This window comes from Erigeron canadensis, chromosome 5, assembly GCF_010389155.1.
Source record: "Erigeron canadensis isolate Cc75 chromosome 5, C_canadensis_v1, whole genome shotgun sequence".
Classification (NCBI taxonomy): domain Eukaryota; kingdom Viridiplantae; phylum Streptophyta; class Magnoliopsida; order Asterales; family Asteraceae; genus Erigeron; species Erigeron canadensis.
Window position 1 is genome coordinate 41,489,122 of NC_057765.1, and position 20,846 is coordinate 41,509,967.

At 32.3% G+C, this 20,846-nt stretch overlaps 1 protein-coding gene across 1 annotated transcript; it reads right to left on the reverse strand.

The window, feature by feature from the left end:
* Positions 1–13,509: 13,509 nt before the first annotated feature.
* LOC122601829 lies at positions 13,510–19,855 on the reverse strand. Its single transcript, XM_043774565.1, has 3 exons — positions 19,261–19,855; positions 15,377–15,492; positions 13,510–14,453 (listed from the first exon to the last, which is right to left on the reverse strand). Exons 1-3 carry the CDS (start codon positions 19,751–19,753, stop codon positions 13,902–13,904), a joined length of 1,161 nt encoding a protein of 386 aa, XP_043630500.1. The 5' UTR covers positions 19,754–19,855; the 3' UTR covers positions 13,510–13,901.
* Between the last annotated feature and the right edge of the window lie 991 nt (positions 19,856–20,846).

The window sequence follows — 20,846 nt, forward strand, 5'->3', positions numbered from 1 at the left end:
TTTGGTGTTTAAAAGCAACATGTTGAGGCTATTTGTTATAACTATGATGAGGGTTGAATGTGAAAGACTTGAAGACCTCAAGGGTGATAAAGGTCATTCTTGATAGACTTGGAGTGTGGCTAAGGATAAGAAAAAGCTCCAGCACCTCTTTCTTTTTAACACCTTTGTAGATGTGAATTCTAATTGGATCATCTCTCACTCTCAACTGTCAGACAAAAATGACGGCTCATCTATCAGATTTAAAGCAACATGTAACGGGCTTTTTTTTGATATAATCGGAAAAATGTAGTCCTCTGAGTTTCTGATTGTTTATGCTCTTAATATATTACATTCATTTCTTGTATTAAAACCTTTTCATATGATTCATATAATATAAGTATTTCTTTATTTTTTGCTATTGTTTCATACGTATTATAGTCTCTCATAAAGAGCATATTCTTGTTAGTATTTGAATCAATTTTATCATGGTATCAGAGCACAGGCTCTATGTTTTCCAATTAAACATCTTGCAATGAAAACCCCTCTTTCAATTTATTAGGGTTCTTGTTTATTTCTTATTTAAAAAAATATATAAAAAAAAATCAAAAATATTCAGATAATTAATATTATTATCAAAAATCTAGCTTATCTTAGTTGGTTATTGACTCATCTCGTTGCTAATTGATTGGAACTTAATCGTTTTATTTAAGATATGATTTTCAATTGAGTTAATTAATACTATATTATTATAATTATTATCTGTCTTTGCTTAGTTACTCTCGATTCTTCATAGGGTTGAGTTTCATTCGATTGAGTTGTCTTTTCTTTCCAGTTATTTGCTCTCATCATTAGCGTTTTGATTGATTGGGTATTGTAGTTCATGCTCGTGCTTGAGATAGGTTAATTAGATACATTACCATTATTTTCTGGGGTTCAAGTCTAAATCCGTTTTATGGTATTTTGGGCTTTTCACTTGAAGAATGTTTGTGTTGCTGATTTTGAAATTCTTTGTCAAGATGATGGGTTGTAGAAGAATCACTATATTTACTCTATGCTTGGCTGTTCGAGGTTCATATTGCCTCTTTTAATTGAATGAGATTATTTTTGGTGACTCACTGCTGTTTTCGGGGGTATTAAGCTCATCCTGTTTCTCGCACTGGGCTGTCCTCTTTGATCGGCGTGGCCCTTTCGTTGCTAAGTTATGTTATCCTAAGTGAAGGTCACAAGGACTTGGGGTCCTTCCTGCTATGAGATTGTCACTCGGGTTTTTTTTCTTTACCAGACTTGTCTGGATCACTCTTTATAGGGTAACCCCACTGTGAGTTTATCTTAACTTTTCTTTACTTCTCTCTTTTGCATTAGGCATTTTTGGTTGGGTTAGGAGTACCAACATTTGTTTGAGTGCGAGGCAGGGAGAAATACAGGGAGAGTCATCCCCTGTTTGCTTGTTTAAATGTTGCATTTAGGCATCTAAGTTTTTATTTAGCTTATGTTGGTTATGCTTTGGTTCTTACTCTTGGTGTTACCGTTGGGTTTCGTGTTCTCATCTCTCAGATTGCACGATTAGATTCTTCCGCTGTTTCTCTGGTTTGTAATGTTCCTTTGGTTTGAATCCTACTTATTTCATTGTGCTATTTTGTTTTGTCATTGATCTAGTTGCTCTTCATGATCATTGTTGTGTGTGTTGCTGAATTCTTCTTCTATCCAAGTATGACTTGTCAGTATAATATGGGAATCTCTGCTTATATGTGTGGTTGTGTTACATGCAATCTTCTTTTTTTTGAAAATGATGTTACTTTTGTTAGCCTTTAGTTAGATTGACATGTTCAAGTGTTTTTCAAATTGTTCTTTTAATATTGTCTGCATGAAAGAAAATACAATTCACTTGTTTGAATATGCTCATTAGTATAATTAAGGATTTTCATTTGGTAATGTAGTTAAAGTAAGTTTTGCTGGTTTAAGTTTTGTGCTCCAAGTTGTCATTATTGATTATAAAGTTGAATATATGAGGAACTTATCTTTGTGGTATGTTTGTTTAGGTTTAATATGTGTGATCTTAATAGCATAAAATGATCTTGTTATTCCTTTATTTCAAGGTTTTTTTAATCTTCATGTCAAGTTGTTCTTTGGTCTTGTATTGGGCATTCTTGTCGTTATGGTTGCCTCCCCTTGTCTTGATACTTCTTGTCGTCTCTTACCTTTTAACCTTGAATTTATGGGCGCGTTTAGTTGTTATCAGTTTGTGCAATTGTCACTTTGTTCTTGTTCCCTATTTGAGTCTCTGCCTTATGTTGGATATGCATGACTTCTTTGACTTATTTATAATGTTATTGATTTGCAGCCTTGTAGTATTATTTGGTGGTGTGTATGCTGCTTGCTTGTTTCGATTCTCTGATTATTTGTGATCTTTTATATGACTAATCAGTTACTTGTGGATCTTGGACCCTTTGTAACCGTTCACCCCTTTCACCTTTTTCTTTCTTCCTTATCACTTCACATTTAAATTTAATACCCCATTATACCCCACAATATTCAACTATACCTAATCAGACCAAACAAATTATTTAAACAAAGATATTGACACAAAATTAACCTTTTGCCATCCACCTTATCACCTTTAACCTTCAAAACATTTCATTTTACCATTTTTTTGTCACAAACATTAACCATATTCTTATTACCTTTCCTCACCTATTCATTCCACCTTCCCTTTTTCACTAATTGTCTTATGATCCTTATATGTTGGCTTCTTGTGATTTGTTTGCTAATTGGTTGTTTATGGGCATTCTTAGCCGATTATGGCAGCCCCTTTTATTTGCCTTGGGCATTCTTAGTCTTCATGACGGGCCCCTCTTATTTGTTGATCTTTGTGACCCTTGCTGTTTGGACTGTGGTTATATGATGGTTGTTTGAGATTTTTTTTTTACCTTGTATTGGTTGGTGAATGATGTATGTCTTAACCATGAGACTGTAGTGCAGGCAATGATTGGGTTTTTTTCTTATTTGGGTGTGGATACAAAGTTCACACTTAGTAAGGTGGTTTTTTACTTATAAGAAAACCGATTCTTTTTTATTTGATTCATGTTATCAAGGTGTTGGATGTTTGTTTTTTGGGCTAAAATTGTCCCTATTTTTTGTGTTGAGGTCATAAAAATTTCAATTAACTCAAATTAGTCTTTATGTTCTTTGCATGTTTTAGCTAGACTGCTTTACTTGTGAAGTTGTAAAAGTTTTTGATTATGTTGGATTGGTCTTTTTATTCCTCACTTGTGATTGATTATGTGTCTGATGTTGTTCCAAACATTTCAATTATGATGCCATGGTTGTGTTTTATTCTTGGTTGGAAAGTTTATATATCTGTGATTTTTCAATATTTGGTTGTCCCTTCAATCTTATAGTGATGGCTGTATATTTGGTACTAACTATAAGATTGAGGGGAGATATGTGTGTTATATATTTTGAGATTATATATTTAGCTGATTCTTTGATGTCTTACTCTTTTGGGAGTGGAATATAAAGTCCACTTTTCAATTAGAGGTTGGTTTGTAGAATTGCATGATTGTGAAGTTTTAAAGTTCCATCGTCTCTTAGAGTGCATGGGCATGTCCATTATGGGTTTCTAGTATTGCTACTATGTGTGTCTTTTTCTTAATATTAAAGAGTGGTTATTTGTCAAAAGTTGGTTGGTGTCAAGTTTCTTAAACCATTGGTGGATGTTCAATATGCTTTTAATCTTGGAGTTACTTAATATTTACTCAAATGTTTCGATTGCTCAATAAAAGTTTTTCTTTAAGTCATTTTTTTAGCTCCAAGATTGAAGGGGGGATTGGTTGATAGAATTCATGATCTTTATTTGAAAATTGCAAAGTTTCTTTGTTTAGGTTTAGGGCATCCCATGCTGCTCTAAACTTTAACTTATGATATTTGAAATGCGTTGTCTGGACTGAGCGTGAAGTTACGATATTGGGTTCCAAGTAACTGATGTTTTTTGCTACTGTTTTGGACTATATACTTAGCTGTTGTTGATGATTTTATTGAACCGACAGAAATATGTTTTTTGATGAAAGGGTTGAAGCTGAATTCTAAGATGAAAAAAGTGGGGCTCCGTTGAGAACTATGATATAAGAAGAAGATTTTTCAGAAGTATTTAGTTCATGTTGGGATTCAGATTTCAAGGTTGTAGCTGTTAGGAAATCGAGTATGTATTGCCACGGTTATTTGAAACTTATAGAAGTCTACATCACCGTTAGATGAGCGTTCTGGAATAAAAGGAACTTGACACGTCATATATGACAAAACCTGCCTCTGATGAGATCTCATTTATCTTAGATTCTGTAATGCTCCTAAACTATAGTATTATGTTTACAAGTCTCATGGACTGAATCACTTGGGCTACATACGAAAAGGCTCCTCAAAAAGCTCTACCTTTCTTGCTATTATGGAACCAACTTTCTAAGAATTGAAGTTCTTGAGATCTCAGCTTTCTAGTCTCAACTCTGCTGATTAAAGGTCATTTTTATTCTTTAAAGGAGTTATCGTTATTTGTTTTTAGCCCTTGTTAGTGCGTTTGGGGTGAAAGACCTTCGGCGTGACTATCAATCCGGCTGCCCACATTTAGTGCAATTGAGGAGAAAGACCTTCGGTGTGATTAAGTGTTCCGGCCCCATGCAAACTAACTTTTGGAGATCTCACTTCTTGATTATCATTGTCGTCTTATGTTTATCCTTGTTTGATTGGGTCAAGGGATGTTGTTAACATTTGATCTCCTATTTCTGGTGAGAGCTCTTTTTGGGTTAACTCTTATCCGACGCTAAGATTGTCGGGGGGTGTTGAGAAGTGAGTCCGTTTCTCAATCTTAGCTTTGGTGTTTAAAAGCAACATGTTGAGGCTATTTGTTATAACTATGATGAGGGTTGAATGTGAAAGACTTGAAGACCTCAAGGGTGATAAAGGTCATTCTTGATAGACTTGGAGTGTGGCTAAGGATAAGAAAAAGCTCCAGCACCTCTTTCTTTTTAACACCCTTTGGAGATGTGAATTCTAATTGGATCATCTCTCACTCTCAACTATCAGACAAAAATAACGGCTCATCTATCAGATTTAAAGCAACATGTAACGGGCTTTTTTTTGACATAATTGGAAAAATGTAGTCCTCTGAGTTTCTGATTATTTATGCTCTTAATATATTACATTCATTTCTTGTATTAAAACCTTTTCATATGATTCATATAATATAAGTATTTCTTTATCTTTTGCTATTGTTTCATACGTATTATAGTCTGCTCATAAAGAGCATATTCTTGTTAGTATTTGAATCAATTTTATCATTATCCCAGTGTCCATCTGCCAAGTCTGTCAAGTCAAAGATACATTACATCTTCCATTAATATTATGTAGTGTTCTCACAATGTACATTATCTACTAGAGGTTTAATACTTCTATGTACTGTACTATATATGCCCCAATTTCTGTTTGTGTTCTGTTTAACGTTATTTGTTGGTTTTGGTTGTTAAGTCGGAGATAATTGATATCTATTAAGTTAACATTTGTACTATATATATGTTCATATATATCATAAGTAATGTTCTAATTCAGATCATATAATTAAACTCACTTCATATGACCACAATTGGGTTTTTGTCATCTTTTTGAGACTATCTAAGATTTGGCAGCGAGGGGTCATGCGGGTTGGGTAACGAAATGAGTAAACTTTTGTGTGTTCCAGTCAAAGCGACATGGGTTTTAACTTTTAACCAAACACTTATCGGCCTTTCTTTCGTGTGTTGAATATGATTAGGATACCATATTATAACAGTATTAATCCTACATAAGTGATTTAGGAGGTTTGAGGTTTAAAAGTTTCACTTAGGGAGACTTTTGACCATTCGAGTATTTGTCCAATGTACAGATTTTATACACTTCCTTTGACCTCAAGTGTTGCTTTTACACATGTCGGGCTTGACTAATTTTTTTTTTTTTCTATTCAGAACTCTGATGAGCAATATGTTAATGGGTGTATCAAAGGGATTTGAGAAACGTCAGTTAGTTGGTGAGTGCTATCGTTCAACGTTTGAAGGGAAGGGTGACTAAAAATAAATACATATAAAGAGTTGATGGGAAAGAGATAATGAAAGCAGAAGCTTATTGTTAAAGCAGGTTCTGACACCTCAAGAGGCTTTTGCTTTTGAGGCCTAATTTGGATCCGAGAGGCCAAACAAATTTGGACGAAAAATCTAAGGATGCATCTGGTTATGTATGATGATCAAACAGCTACATCGAAAGATGTAGCCAATGACTTGCTTCTAAATAAACTCAATCTGTCATGTCTTACAGAAAAACCCCGGTTCAAGATTGTTCCAGGTCATCATAGACTGGTAGCCCAAGTGACCGGGAGGATGAAGATTCTTTCTGGTTCTATAATGACAAATGAATACGTACCCTCGGAATTTCACTTTCTCATCCACATAATTTAACCGAACATGATGTTTGTTGGTTCAGTGGGTATCATCTCAAACAAAACATAATGGATCGCCTGATTTATTTCATGGTATTAATACAAGTGGGACTAACTCTCCTGTGAAGAACAAGAGATGGAGACCAGGAAGTATAATGGAGATAAGTTACCTATGGCATTAGCACTCATACCGTCTTTGTCATTTGGTGCTATTTTTGGTCCGGTCACTGAAAGCTCGAAAATGACTAAGGGGAGACCTAGTAGTGGTTGGAAGCAAATGCTTGCAGATGGTATTATGTCAACTTACAAAATTATTTTGCTTTAGCTGTTACTAAAATTTTTATCTTTCTTGAAGATTTCGATTCATTTAATGAACTATGGGATTTGATACTATGGATGACCTTAATTCTATGTATGTGGATGTCGTTGATGGAAAACTTATTGGCAGACATTTATAGTTGTATACGCAGATGCTATTGTTCTGTTTGTAATATTCAGTTTAGTCATAACAAACTATGGATCGGATAGATTCATAAATACTTTCGCATATAGATATCCCAAATAGATTGTGGGTCTCGTATCCTTCAGTATTGTATAGATTGTTAATTGTTTCAAAAACAATATCGTACATTTTTTGGCTATTGTTAATAAGGGGGACAAAGGGCTATTCACATTATAACATATAAAAGGGAGCTCTTATGTATTTGTAGAATCCATTATACATGTAGCTACTATGTTTCAAAAGACTCGGGATTGATTGGAATTTTGTTGGTGGTTTTTGACTATGTACATAAGTTGCCAAAGATAGATGAAGTCAAATGGTTTTGTTTGTATCTGTTAGGCTTAATCCGTTCTGGTAAGAGAAGTGTCAGAAGAAACAAAATCACATAAACATATAGTTTAAATGTATCAATAGCAGTAATCAATTTAGGGGGTGCCTGGTAAGGGGTATTGGGGGGTAAGGAATAGTAAAGGGAATGAATAAATGTGTTTGGTTGTATAAAGGAAAGGTAATGAATGCTTAATAATGGGTAATGGAGCATTACCCAATAAATTGGGGACTAAGGTAATCATTCCTTCAAAGATATCTTCTTCTCTCTTTTTTCTCCTCTCCTTCTTCTCCTTTCATGAGCAGCCGTTCGGTATATATCTATCTGAAAATTTTTGAGGTGATCAGTATATAATTGTACAAAAGTGTAATTTGCTCCATCAATTCTTGAAAACAAATTAAGATGAGATAAGTGTATGCGAATCGAATGTTCTTATCTTCTGCAAATTTATCTATCTATCTAATTTCTTTTAATTAATTCCCCTTTTGCCATTATTATTATTATGGTCTGAGAATTTATAGAGATATAGAATCAAGAATAAGGAGAAGAATTTTTGGAGAGATTTTTTGAGAAGAAAAAGATTGGCCTTATGGGTTGAGTGTATATAATATAATTCATGTGTAACCAATCAAGCAACAACCATAAAGAAATATTATCAATGTATTCCTTTACCCTTACCCTTTCTCATTCCTTTATACTAACCAGGCACCCCCTTAGTAACTTTTTGCAATGTTGTTTAGAGAACAAAGAGAAAGACGAAGACATGGTTTTGAGAGCTGTTGTTCTTATGAGGAATCGAAGGCTACATGGGAAAATAAATAAAGGACCAATGATGATGCAGAACTAGAAGATCAAGAAAGGCTTGGATGATATCAGGGTAAATTTTTTTGCCTATGCGAAGGTGCCTATGCGAAGGTATTGCTATGGATGGGGAGTCGAGTTTAGAATGATCAGAATGCTAATGTATCAGGCGAAAAATGACCCATTTTTTACAAAAGAACCCTTGTGAACAGATATAAACGACATTAATATCATTCATTAAAAAAGACCCATTTTTTGGATAACTGAATGGTGTTTGGATAATTTAACACACCCAAAATACATAGTTTCCAAAACGAACATACTTCCAAAATACATAGTTCCATGCTAGATTAAAAGACGGTTAGAAGAAACTATCAGACATCTCAAGTTCATCATTATACTAATGATGCCTAGCCCTTCTGTTCTTGGCCGCTTTTGCTTTTTGGCAGGCTCAAAAGGGATTTCAGAATGGATTCTTTACATAGACCCCTCAACCTTTACATAAAATAAGGATATAACCCATGATAAAAGTTAGGATGTTTAACACTTATTCAACCATGATATTTTTTTATCACACGAAACACACAATGCTTTAAAGGTTTTGTAATACTGACTATTGCGCACCACTTATAAAAAAAATAATAATAAACTTGTTACACTCCAACCAAAATAATGATAGAACGATACTGTAAAAACGTTGTCCTCCTTTTTACTAAACAAATTCTTTAATCCAAACGGATAAAAATACACATTATTATATATAACATATAATGACGTAGAGACCACACTTGTATTTAATAATATCAACATTTCACCACTTTATATTTTTTCAAAAAAAAACAAACCCAAATTTATTATACATTTACATCTTTCACCTTTCAACTTCAACTCATTTTATCAAAAGTGCATCAATAAAGCATTCAAATTTTGCATTCAAACAACCAAATTTACATTCGAATTTGTTCCATGTAATGACTTCATACCCAGCAACTATAACTATTCAAACTCTATGAGCAAATCAGTTAAAAAAATGTTCATTATATAGGTGCATCAAGACTCAATATAAGTGCATCCTGTGTGATTTAGCTCATAACTTTTCTCTATAAACAATATATTATTTCTTTCTTTATTATGAAAACCCACCATGGTAGGCTATTCACAATTACGGGGCGTAAACGAGACGAGATAGTTCAAGAGCTACCCAGACGAGATAGTTTAAGAGCTATCCAAAATCGACTCGCAAAAAAAAACACACAACACATACACAAAATCATACCTCTAACAACAATAATTAAGATGAGAGTATTATTGTGTTTGGGGACATCAATTAAAATTGAAATTACAACAACAACAAAAAAAGAAACTCTAAGAGAAAACTTACCAAGATCACTCTTCGCGAAAGATGGTGAAATAAACGGATCTGGGCCCTTCCCGACTTAGAATACAACCATACATTAAAACTTATAAACAATATTCATGGGCTTCTACGATCAGTTGGGCCTCTTTGGCGGGCTTGCATATCTTTACTCCTAACCATTTTCATCTTAAGTTATCTATACTTACAATAAAACCTCTATAAATTAATAATTATAAATTAATAATGTTAAGACTGATATACTTTAATAAGTTTTTGATTTATCGAGATACTATTATATCCAAAATTAATAAATTATTAATTTAAAGAGGTTCATGTATCACTTTTAAAATTTTCATATCTATTATACGTTCACACATTAAATGAAACAATAAGATATTCGTGAGCTTAAAAGCTTGATTATGGGTATGTATTATTAGCACAAAATGGATGTGAATGAGTTGCACAATAATTTTTTAAGGTACCTGTTGCTAATGAAGCTTAGGCCTACATGTGAAGTTTAAATACGCGGGTCCGATCCTTTAGAGTGCTTAGATTATTTGGGGATTAGGATGGAGACATTGTAGCAGCATCATATGGCTTATATGGAGTGAGTCGATGGGTATCCGGTTGTGGTACCTACATGGTTCTCTTTGGGGACACGTGGGGGTCCGGGCCACCGCCTTTTTTTCGCTTAGTATTACTAATATATCCGTATTTCGTTCAAAAAATTTTATATCTATTATATCGGTCCTAAGGGTTACTTTCTTAAAAACTTTTGATATGTTTAATAATTTACTTTTTGTTTTTATAACTCACAATTACTTAGTACATTCAAAATTCTATGTTTTAGCCCACGGTTCACGATCCACTTTACAAGGTTTTCCTCTCATTTCTGAGTTTTAGACTCCATCAAAAAATAAAATCATAATTCTATGTTTTAGCCCAGAATCCACAATCCACATAACAAGGTCTTCCTCTCACAATCCACACCTTTTTTCTTGATATTTTCATAAGTCTTTGTACTCGTAGTTTTTTGTTAGTTATAAACTATGTATTGGTAATTTGAATGAAATACTTAGATTATTAGTCTTATTTTTGTTTGGCCCGACCGATTTAGTGTATTGCATGATCATAATATAATACCCAAAACATACCGATGACAAAAAAAATATAAAAAAAATAAATATATTCTGGCCCCTGCCGTTAAAACTTCAAGATCCGCCACTAGGTACCGAGGCTAGGGTTCCCTCCATTACTTTTTTTTTTGAAAATATATATATATATATATATATATAGCTAAGTTACGAAGAGTCGAGATGGACCAAAAATTATATTTAATATGATGAATATTATTAATGTTATCTTACATCTACAAAAATCTAGGTTATTTTTCAATTCATGTTGTAAATGCAAGGATTTGGTTTGGGGTTCATAGATTTTAGACCAACTTTAATATTTTGAAATACAGATATATGTACAAAGTTGTTATCAATGGATTGATATCATGTTGAAACAATAATGTATTTTGTTTACAGCTTCAGAAGCATTGTCAATGGAGATTTGTGCAAACATCCTTAGGTGAGTTTTCGGACTGTATATCTTCCTCTTTCTCTTAATATATGTTTTAGTTCATAAACAGGTAGCTAATTTGTAAAAGCCAAATTAGAAAATAACGACCAGACCAGGTCAATAAACTAAAAGTCAAAATAATTGGTTGTAATAGGAAAGAGTTCACATGCGATTGAAATTAAAGTCAAAGTCATTCTAGCATGATGTAAGTACCTTGCCATTATTAACTCACATATTTGAACGTTTCCCATTAAAAAGAACAAAACTACAGTAATAACCGTTTGTATTATTTTTATTTGTGTTTTTCTAAACAAAGCTTTATGAGCTTTCGTTAAGATGTATTAAATAGTTGTACACTTATCATAAAAATCAGGGATGGACTTTTGATATGAAAACATACAACATTTTTATGTATGTTAATTAAAGCCCTAAGAGCTTTGTTTAAAATTTTCCTTTTTATTTTTATCAGAAATGAAAAAAAAAAGTAACTATCTATATTTCTATATATACTATTATATAAAGCAAATTACCCTCTTCTTTTTAATTAATTAAGATTTTGAAATGACCATATTACATTTTTTCTTTATTCACTAATTTAAACATATTTACTTATATACTTATAATACCTTTAATGCCATAACTTACAACATAGATTCTCTAACCCTTAAAAAGCTATATTAATCCCACTTACATCAATTAATTTACATTTACTACCACACCGCCGCTGCCAGCCTACTAGGGATGAGGAAAGAAACCGAAAACCGTGACCCGGCCCGAACCGACCCGCCTAAAGGCTAACAGGCCGGGTCACGGGTCAAGCTTTTGTTGCATTTTCGGGTCACAAGTCGGGTCGAGTCAAGTCAAAAACCGGAAAAATGTGAAGGAAATGCGTGACCCGCCTGCGACCCACCCGAACCGACCTGAACCATCACGGGCCGGGTCACGGTTCCGATTTTCATGTATTGGCGGGTTGCGGGCCGAGCCGGGTTTTCACGGGTCAGACCATTTGCACATCCCTACTCCCTGCCACCACCACAGCCACAGCCGCCACCACTGTCGTCGTGCCGTCATCGCTGCGCAACGGGCATCCGTCTAGTCAATACATATATAGAGTTATAGCTTAGTTAATCAAGATTGAAACACCAACATCTATTACTAGCTTACAATACATGATACTCGATGATTTCTTAAGTTAATTTTTTTTTATAAAGGATTAATAAATGGGATTTTCTTAATTAAGAGTAATGTTCAAAATTTCATTTGAAGGCTTTTTAACTCTTACCTACCGTACGTTGTACTTTTAATTTAGATCTAATATCCAAATTAATAAAGTACGAGTATGTTTTTTTTTACAGAACGGAAAATATAAAAATACCGTTAGTTAATTATATCCTATTACGTACTAATTTTTTGTTACGAGCATGGTACCCGCGCAATGCGGCGGTGGTGGGGAAGAAAATCTGGTGGTGGCGTTGATAGGGTTTTACTTTGCTAAAGACGAAAATGGTTGAATGAGCATAGTTGGTATATCACGTGAGAGGGTGCTTAGTAAGGAAGATTATTTAAGGGCATTTTTGTCTTATCAAGTTCTTAATTAAGTTAAGGAAGGAATCCAGTTTGCTTTATAAGGCATTATAGACCAGTAGTAGTTACATATGAGTTTTTGAATTAGCCAATAAGCTTGAACTACATAAAAAATAAAAATGTTTGAATATAGTATAGGTAACGACAACATATATATATATATATATATATGTCTGTTACGTGTCGTTGTGTGCTACAACCTCATAATATAATATAAATAATAAAGGTATTGTATCGTGACTTTCATTAGTGACTTTGACATACATTAGTATGTGATACATACATGCACGTAATTACTACACTAATTATCTGAGAATTTGTTAGCAAAACTTAATTAGTTTCATGAACTTGTCAATTAAATGTAAACATCAACAAATTGTTTATGCTAGTCTTAAAATATACTCGCATAAGATAAACTTAATTGATGTTTAGGATATCACTCAAGAGGCGGTACCAGAAAAAATTTTTAAAGAGAGCAAACTTAAAAAACTTATGAAAAATAAATCTAAAAGGGACAAAATGTTAAAAACCTATATAAATTTTTTTTAAATATATAAAAAATTTAAAAATACATGACAAAATTTAAATTTGGAAGGGGCATTGGACCCCTTGCCCTTTTAGTACCGCCCAATATGCATGTGTCATTCAAAGGCATTGTCATGTGTCCTGTATCTAATGTTTTAATTTACTTGGCCTAGTCTGGTGATCAATTCAACAAGACTACTATTATTTAAATTCAATCACCTTAAACTAACGATATATATACGAGTATAGATTAACGTATAATGCACTTGGCATGGACGGCTTCAGGATAAACAAATTTGTATACAATTAATTATCAATTTTTGTAAAGCATTTTTGATGAATATGCTTCATATGAACTCATCTCATATTAGTGTTGAATCGAGCCGGCCATAAGATAGAAATACGTAGAATTATTGTATAAAAAGATGGAAATGCTAAAATTAAAAGAAGAAGAAGCTAGCTAGTTTTTGCCACCCGATCGACAGATTACAAAGGTACTTCACCGAATAGTACATGTACAGACGCTTTTAATTAATTATCTCAAATAATTAGATGAGATTACAAAGGTACGTACTTATTCATAAAAAACGACATATATATTATGTAACTTGATAATTAAAGGAAACTTTGACTTTCCATATTTAGCAAGTTCATATATCATCAGCATGTTTCGATCGATCAGTTCCAGACATATCATCATCATATATAATCGATCATCCACGCTCTTCGTATATAGAACACGACCCACTTTCTCTCCATCTCCATTTCATGTTTCGATCGATCGATCAGTTCCTTTCATCTATCATAATTCGTCGTGGCAATTAACCTCAAGAGGGAAGTTGAGAATCGCCTTACTACCCCGCATGGCAAATGCAGCTCTGTCATACGCTTCCGCGGCATCAATCGCATTATCAAAAGTACCTAACCACACCCTCGACCCACGACGTTTTGGGTCTCGTATCTCGGCTGCATATTTCCCCCATGGTCTTTGCCTTACACCTCTATAATTGTTACGAGTATTATTATTATTTCTCCCTACTTGTCTTCTTCTCGACGCACCAGACACGATTTCATGATCAACGTTGTTGACCATAATAATTGGATCTTCATGCTGTTTTGAGCTCGAAGAATCCGGAGATGTGGAAATCGAGCCAGTACTAGTACTACAACTAGTGTAATAATTATCGTCTTTGAATTCGGTGATCAATATTTGATCATCGATAGGAGATGTCGATGATTCGAATTCACCTAGAAGGTGTTGTCTAATGAATTCAAGAGCAGCAACTTCATCAGGTGTAGCCATGATATATAAAGGTTTTTGATTAATATATTCAAGGATTAAAGTTAATATATAGTTAAAGATGTGTGGATATATATATGTATAATAAAAATTGTTGGGGATGGATAGAGTAGAATTGAAGAGTGGAAAAATAAATATACTTACTTATAGATAGGGGAATAAGTCGTGTCGGATGTCGTCACTGCTTCGAAGCTTCCATTCGCAGTTGTTCAACTCCTCTGTATTTATTGCCTTGACTTGTTTAACAATCAATCATATATCCATTACGAAAATCCGGATAATAATTTGTTTAACAATTTGATAATTACATTTGATGAAATAAACAAAAAAGATTAAAAATATATTTATAATAAAGTACGAACATGATACTTGGACAATGCGGCGGCAGTGGTGGGAAATGCGGTCTAGTGTAGAGTAGCAATAAATGGTTAACTGATTTCGGTTATTAATTTTAATAATTGGTTTAGATTTTTAAACAGTAATAACCCGTTACGCTTAACTTGTACCGGTTAATAACCGGTTTCTTGGTTTTTGAACTGAAACCTATCTAACTGATTTCAATTAATAATGATCGGTTAACCTATTCTGGCTTTTTTAACCGCCCATTATGATATTGAGAAAGTGATGAACAATGGGGAAAAACAATTATCTCTGACAAGTCTGAACGATGAACCCATATTTCAAATACACAACAAAATTCATCATCCCAAATCTCAAAAAAAACCAAAAATTGATGTTAGATATGATGAAAGAAACATTAATTTATATATAGTATAGATATATTGAAAGCTTACGAAATTATCTGATGGTGCAATCTTTTCCGGTTATATATCAGTGTATATATATAATATGATTCATATTGATATATATATATATATGCATATATATTAACCGGTCAATTATCGGTTTTGGTTTTGAAAAGAGTAATCGGTTAGTAACCGATCGACGGTTTCTGGTTACTAACCGATTTCGATTACCGGTTTCCAATCGAGTCGGTTCAGTTGATCGGTTTTTTCTTGCACCTCTAGTCTAATGGTATCGGTGATGGTACTATTGGTGGTGGTGACAGTGTCAAATAATGTCGGTGATGGTACTATTGTGATAGTGAAAATTTTAAAATATAAGGGTTTAAAGTGTTAATTATTAAAAAAAAGATTTAGAGTGTAAATTAATTCATTAAGGGCAAGTTTGGTATTTTCTAAAAACTATTTACATAGTGAGTGTCTATTAAGGATAATTTAGTAATTTCGTATGTAACTATTGTGTAACTATTTCTAACAATGGGGGATGTGATAATTTTTATAAAGAAGTATAGATATAGATAGATAGTTATAATAAAGTTGTTAAACAATATTATTAGACTGATTCTTTAGATATGAGTATCAACAAATTAAGTTTGTAGCTCGTGAATGTTAAAAAAGATAAGTCGATCTATTTTCATAAGCTAGCTAGTTTATTAACAACAAATTACAATACGATTGAACTAGCCAAATAATACTAAACTACTCCATGCCAAAAATTTGAAAATTGGTATATACTGTAAAAGACAAGAGCTTTCACCATTATATATATATATATATATATAACAATCCTAAATTTAACTACTACAATACTATTTGGTTCATTTTTAATTGATTTGGTTGGCTAACAACAAACTTTGGTTAGCTTAGTTATAACAGTAATTTACAAAAATATATGCATGGAGTACAACTTCTCTTCTCTAGACTAAAGTTTTCTACTTTTTTCACTTCTATCATGAGACATTAGTTCTCTGCTTTTTGACAAAATTTCTTTGCCATTAGCTTTTCACACTCCAAAGTTTTCTTCTTCTTTCAATCTTCACTCTTCGAAAATCACTAATTCCTCGGCAACCAACACAGTCGGAACCACTCGTGATAGCCAAAGGTAAAAAAAAAGTAGGTAATTAACACTAATAACAACCGTTGGTAACACTCGACAATAACATCCACAGGGAACAAACAAAAAAAAGAACCACCGAGACTGACAGTCACAAACCTTGACCGCCAACTTCATCCGAATCTATAACAATGGCGCGCAAACACCACTGCAACAACTTCAAAATTCAAAAACCACATCTATACAGAAATCTATATAAGATATAGAAAGAGGGTGGTGTGCGGCACTGTGCCTATCGATAACACCACCAGGTTCTCCACTGATGGCGGTGATGAGGTTTACCTTCATGATATCGAAATTATACATATAGAGATGATTTGAATATATTACTTACTATACAATACAAATGAGTTTCTATTATTAAGAATATAAATTTTGCGATAACAAGCCGTTGCTAATTGGTAGATGAAGAATAGGTAGATTTGGAAGGGAGGAGAAAGATGAAAAGCAATACATCTGGTTTGCTGTGACTTAACATGATAGACTAATGTTTGTAGATAGTACCCCACCCCCCTACGTATTCCAATTAGTAATAGTACACGTATTCCAAATAAATAAATATAACTTGAGGATAATGTATTAAACTTTCTTTCTTTTTGTTTTGATATATTAAACTTTTTATGTTTATGTTTTATTATATAAGTAAATAAAATAACGTAAAACACAATTTAATATGGTATTAAGGATAGGTTTCTTTTATTAAAATATCTATATTTATCTTTATTAATAATCATAATAATCATGCATGTTTGTATATGAACAAATGATCGAAATTAACGTAAAGCAACTAAGTGAATTTATCCCGCAGCCAAGAGCGGGTCTTCAATACTAGTTTTACTAGTAATTCTTTTGTCATAGTTTTATAGCAATGTAAAGTTGAAAACATTAAAATTAAGAATTGAATAAGCCTATAAAGGTTATATTATATAACTTATATAAAATTGAAAACATATATCTATATAATTATTAAAACAGTAGTTAACCGGACGATTTGATAGCCTCTCCAACTTCAAACTAGCTTATAATATTGCCACATAGGATTGAATCCTATGTGTCATCTCCATACTTTTTTTACAATATTTATAAGAATAATAATAAAATAGTGAAATATACAACAAAGTTTAGAAAATCATGAATATTATTTAATTTGTTAACTATGCATTCAATGCAATACTCTGTATCCTTTGATTTTATTTTTTTTCTTTTGATTTGGCTATTTTTAATTAATATATATAAAGATATAAAGAAACTATATATTCTAAAATCTAAATTTCATTAATCACGAAATTTTAAATCTATACAAAATAAAAATAAATTTAGTTACCGGATGTTTAAATCATGTGTCCTTATATATTAACAAAAATGATGGTGGATGAGAGCCCATGAATATTTAGAAAGTCCACTCACTAATACATACATATACATCATGATATATACAGATATCAAGCACAATGTTTTTAAGACCATTGAAATATAGTTTGAGCTTAAATATGTTTATATAAAATTGTTCCTTGAAATTGATAATTTTTCTATATATATGTTTTTTTTTTTTTACATTTTCATTAACAACTAGATATTGTAGATACTTGATCGAATAATAATTTTTTGAAATGTAATTATACAAAAGAACTAAATACACTCATTCTTGTGAGTAATAAATATGAGTTTTTCTTTTTTTATGTTATTTACTTGCTTATTTTACTTTTCTACTTTGTAGATTGTAACGTTAGATATTATTTTTAAATTTTTATTCATATGACTACAAAAATAAATAACACATCAAAACTATATATGATAAGTAAATCACATTATCTAAATCAATATTAAAAGTTTTGAAAAATCAATTGTTATCCTAGCATTATTAAGTCATCCACCTTAATTTAAACTCTTTTTAAACAATATATTTCATTAACGATATTTTAACTAGCCACACATCGTGTGGGTAAAAGACCTAGTAACTTATATATGTGTCAACCATATTCACCATATATTACTATCACATGCATATCAATTAAGGACATCAAAATATTTGGGTTGTTTATTGGATTACGAAAGTCAAGAGATTTAAAAGTGACATTTGAATCTTAATTTTTGATTAAAATTCAATAGTCAACCTAGAAGGTATTAAACAATTGTGAATTTGTGATTGATTTCAATTGCCATCAAAGGTTAGGTTCCGGTCAAAGTAAAGATTTTTGCTTACAAAGAATAACCGAAACCATTAACCAAAAACTGTTGGATCATCAAGGAAGGACAACGATATATCACATGCAAGACGATGATTCAAAATCAAAGATTTACAACAGATCGAGGGCGATGTCGATCAAAGGGACAACGATATATCACATATTTAATTACAAATTAAAAAGAAAAAAAAAAGAATGCTGATGGGATTATATCTATCAACTAATGCCCAACTAACTCGGCTGAGTCTTACTAGTGCAGCCACTTTAAATATTCGACATCAAACATCTTAAACAGTAAAGCAACGCTAACAGTATGTAATAGCTTACCTTGATAATACTATAATTAGTAGCAGGTTGTATGCATTAAATTATCGATGTAAAATGCTTTTCCTTGATAAAGTATTAAAAAGGTAATTAGTTGTAGTAGATATGCAATATAGGTTAAATTATCGATGTACATAATGCTTGCAAAGTTATGGCCGTCGAAAGTTACGTTGGTTTAATTTACTTAATTAATTGTTTTCCAACGTTCCAATTAAATTTGTCTTACTTTAATTTTTTGATAATAAACAGATCGATAACAACATATGTTTAGCCACAACATCTTACACAAAATCACATTTGAACTCCAAAGCTTTTAACTATATATCTCAAATCAGTTCGCAGTACAAAAGTATTTTATTCATAAAACGACGTACATTATTATTTAACTTGATAATATACGGAATGGAAACTTTCCATATTTGGTAACTTTCAACTCACAATTCTGTTCCTAATTCTATGACGTTGGCCATTATTAATACTATTAGTATGTTTTAACGCAGCAACATCAAGAGGAAAATTGAGAATCGCCTTACTACCCCGCATAGCAAATGCAGCTCTGTCATATGCTTCCGCAGCATCAATCGCATTATCAAATGTACCTAACCACACCCTCGACCCACGACGCTTTGGGTCTCGTATCTCGGCTGCAAACTTCCCCCACGGCCTTTGTCTCACCCCTCTATAATTACGAGTAACATGACCAACCGTTGGCTCATGTTTTGCATATAACGACTTGTTAGAGCACGAAGAAACAGGGGAGGTGGAAATCGAGCCAGTAGTAGTACTACTACCACAACTAGCAGTGCTGCTGCAATTATCGTCTGTGAACTCGGTGAAGATTTGTTCGATTGGAGATGATTCGAATTCGTCGAGAAGTAGATGTTGTCTGATGAATTCAAGAGCAGCAACTTCATCAGGTGTGGCCATAGCAATATTTAATTCATATATGTTTAGGCTAGCTAGCTAGCTAATTGATTAGTATTACTGAAGTTAGTTAAAAAGATGTATGAATATATATTAATTTATAAAGTGTTTGGAATAATTATTGAGTAGAATTAAAGAGTGGAAATCAATATTTATAAGCCAAAGTCGCGCGTCAAAGATATCGTCACTCGTAGGAAGGTTCCATCGGCAACTATTCCTTTGTTTTCTATTGTTGTGACCATGTCATATAATGTAAACATAACTTTATGTGTCATGGATATATGGCTATATATTTTCTGATTTATTTGTGTGGTTTGAAATTGATAGTTTTCATTAAAATTGCCCTGACACACTCATTAATGTCTTGTAGACTTGGTTGTTTCAAGAATGTTGACCAAAGAAAAACATCGTAACATGATAGGTTTAGGAATCGTATGATCAGTTTCTATATATTATACGAGCACGTAGATTATTTAGAGACGATCAATGTGCCTAAAATATACCAAAAAGTATATCTAACGAGTAGGGATTAAAATATGTCAAATTCAGTAGTAAAGATTATATATAAAAAATAGCTATGAATTTCATGTGTCAAAACTAGAATGCATTAGACATAATTTTAGGCACATTAATTATTACGCATATTTATAAACATTATCTTATAGAAATATATATGTGGTGCGGATGTTATATACGAGTAACTTAATTAGAACGGTTTAATGCGTGATAATATTTTTAACCGCTACATTTATTGAAAACTTTTATTCCATGAGTCTGATTTTTGATTTAACAACTAGTATATATAAGTTAAAGATGATGTGCAAGTAAAAGAGTAAAGAAAATGCTAAAATGATTTTAATATAAGAATAAGAATGTATATCATTAACAGAATTATACTATTTAAGATGTTTATATAGTTTGTAGCCATTTTAGTTTAAACAAAATTGTTTTGGAAATGGTTAAAGTTAGTATGTTTGGTTTTATTTCCATAAATGATAAGTTTTATAAAGATGAATATACTCCGTATTTATTTAGACACTTAGAAAATAATGGTCCCACTATTCCATGAATACACATACAAAGGTTTTTTTTTAAA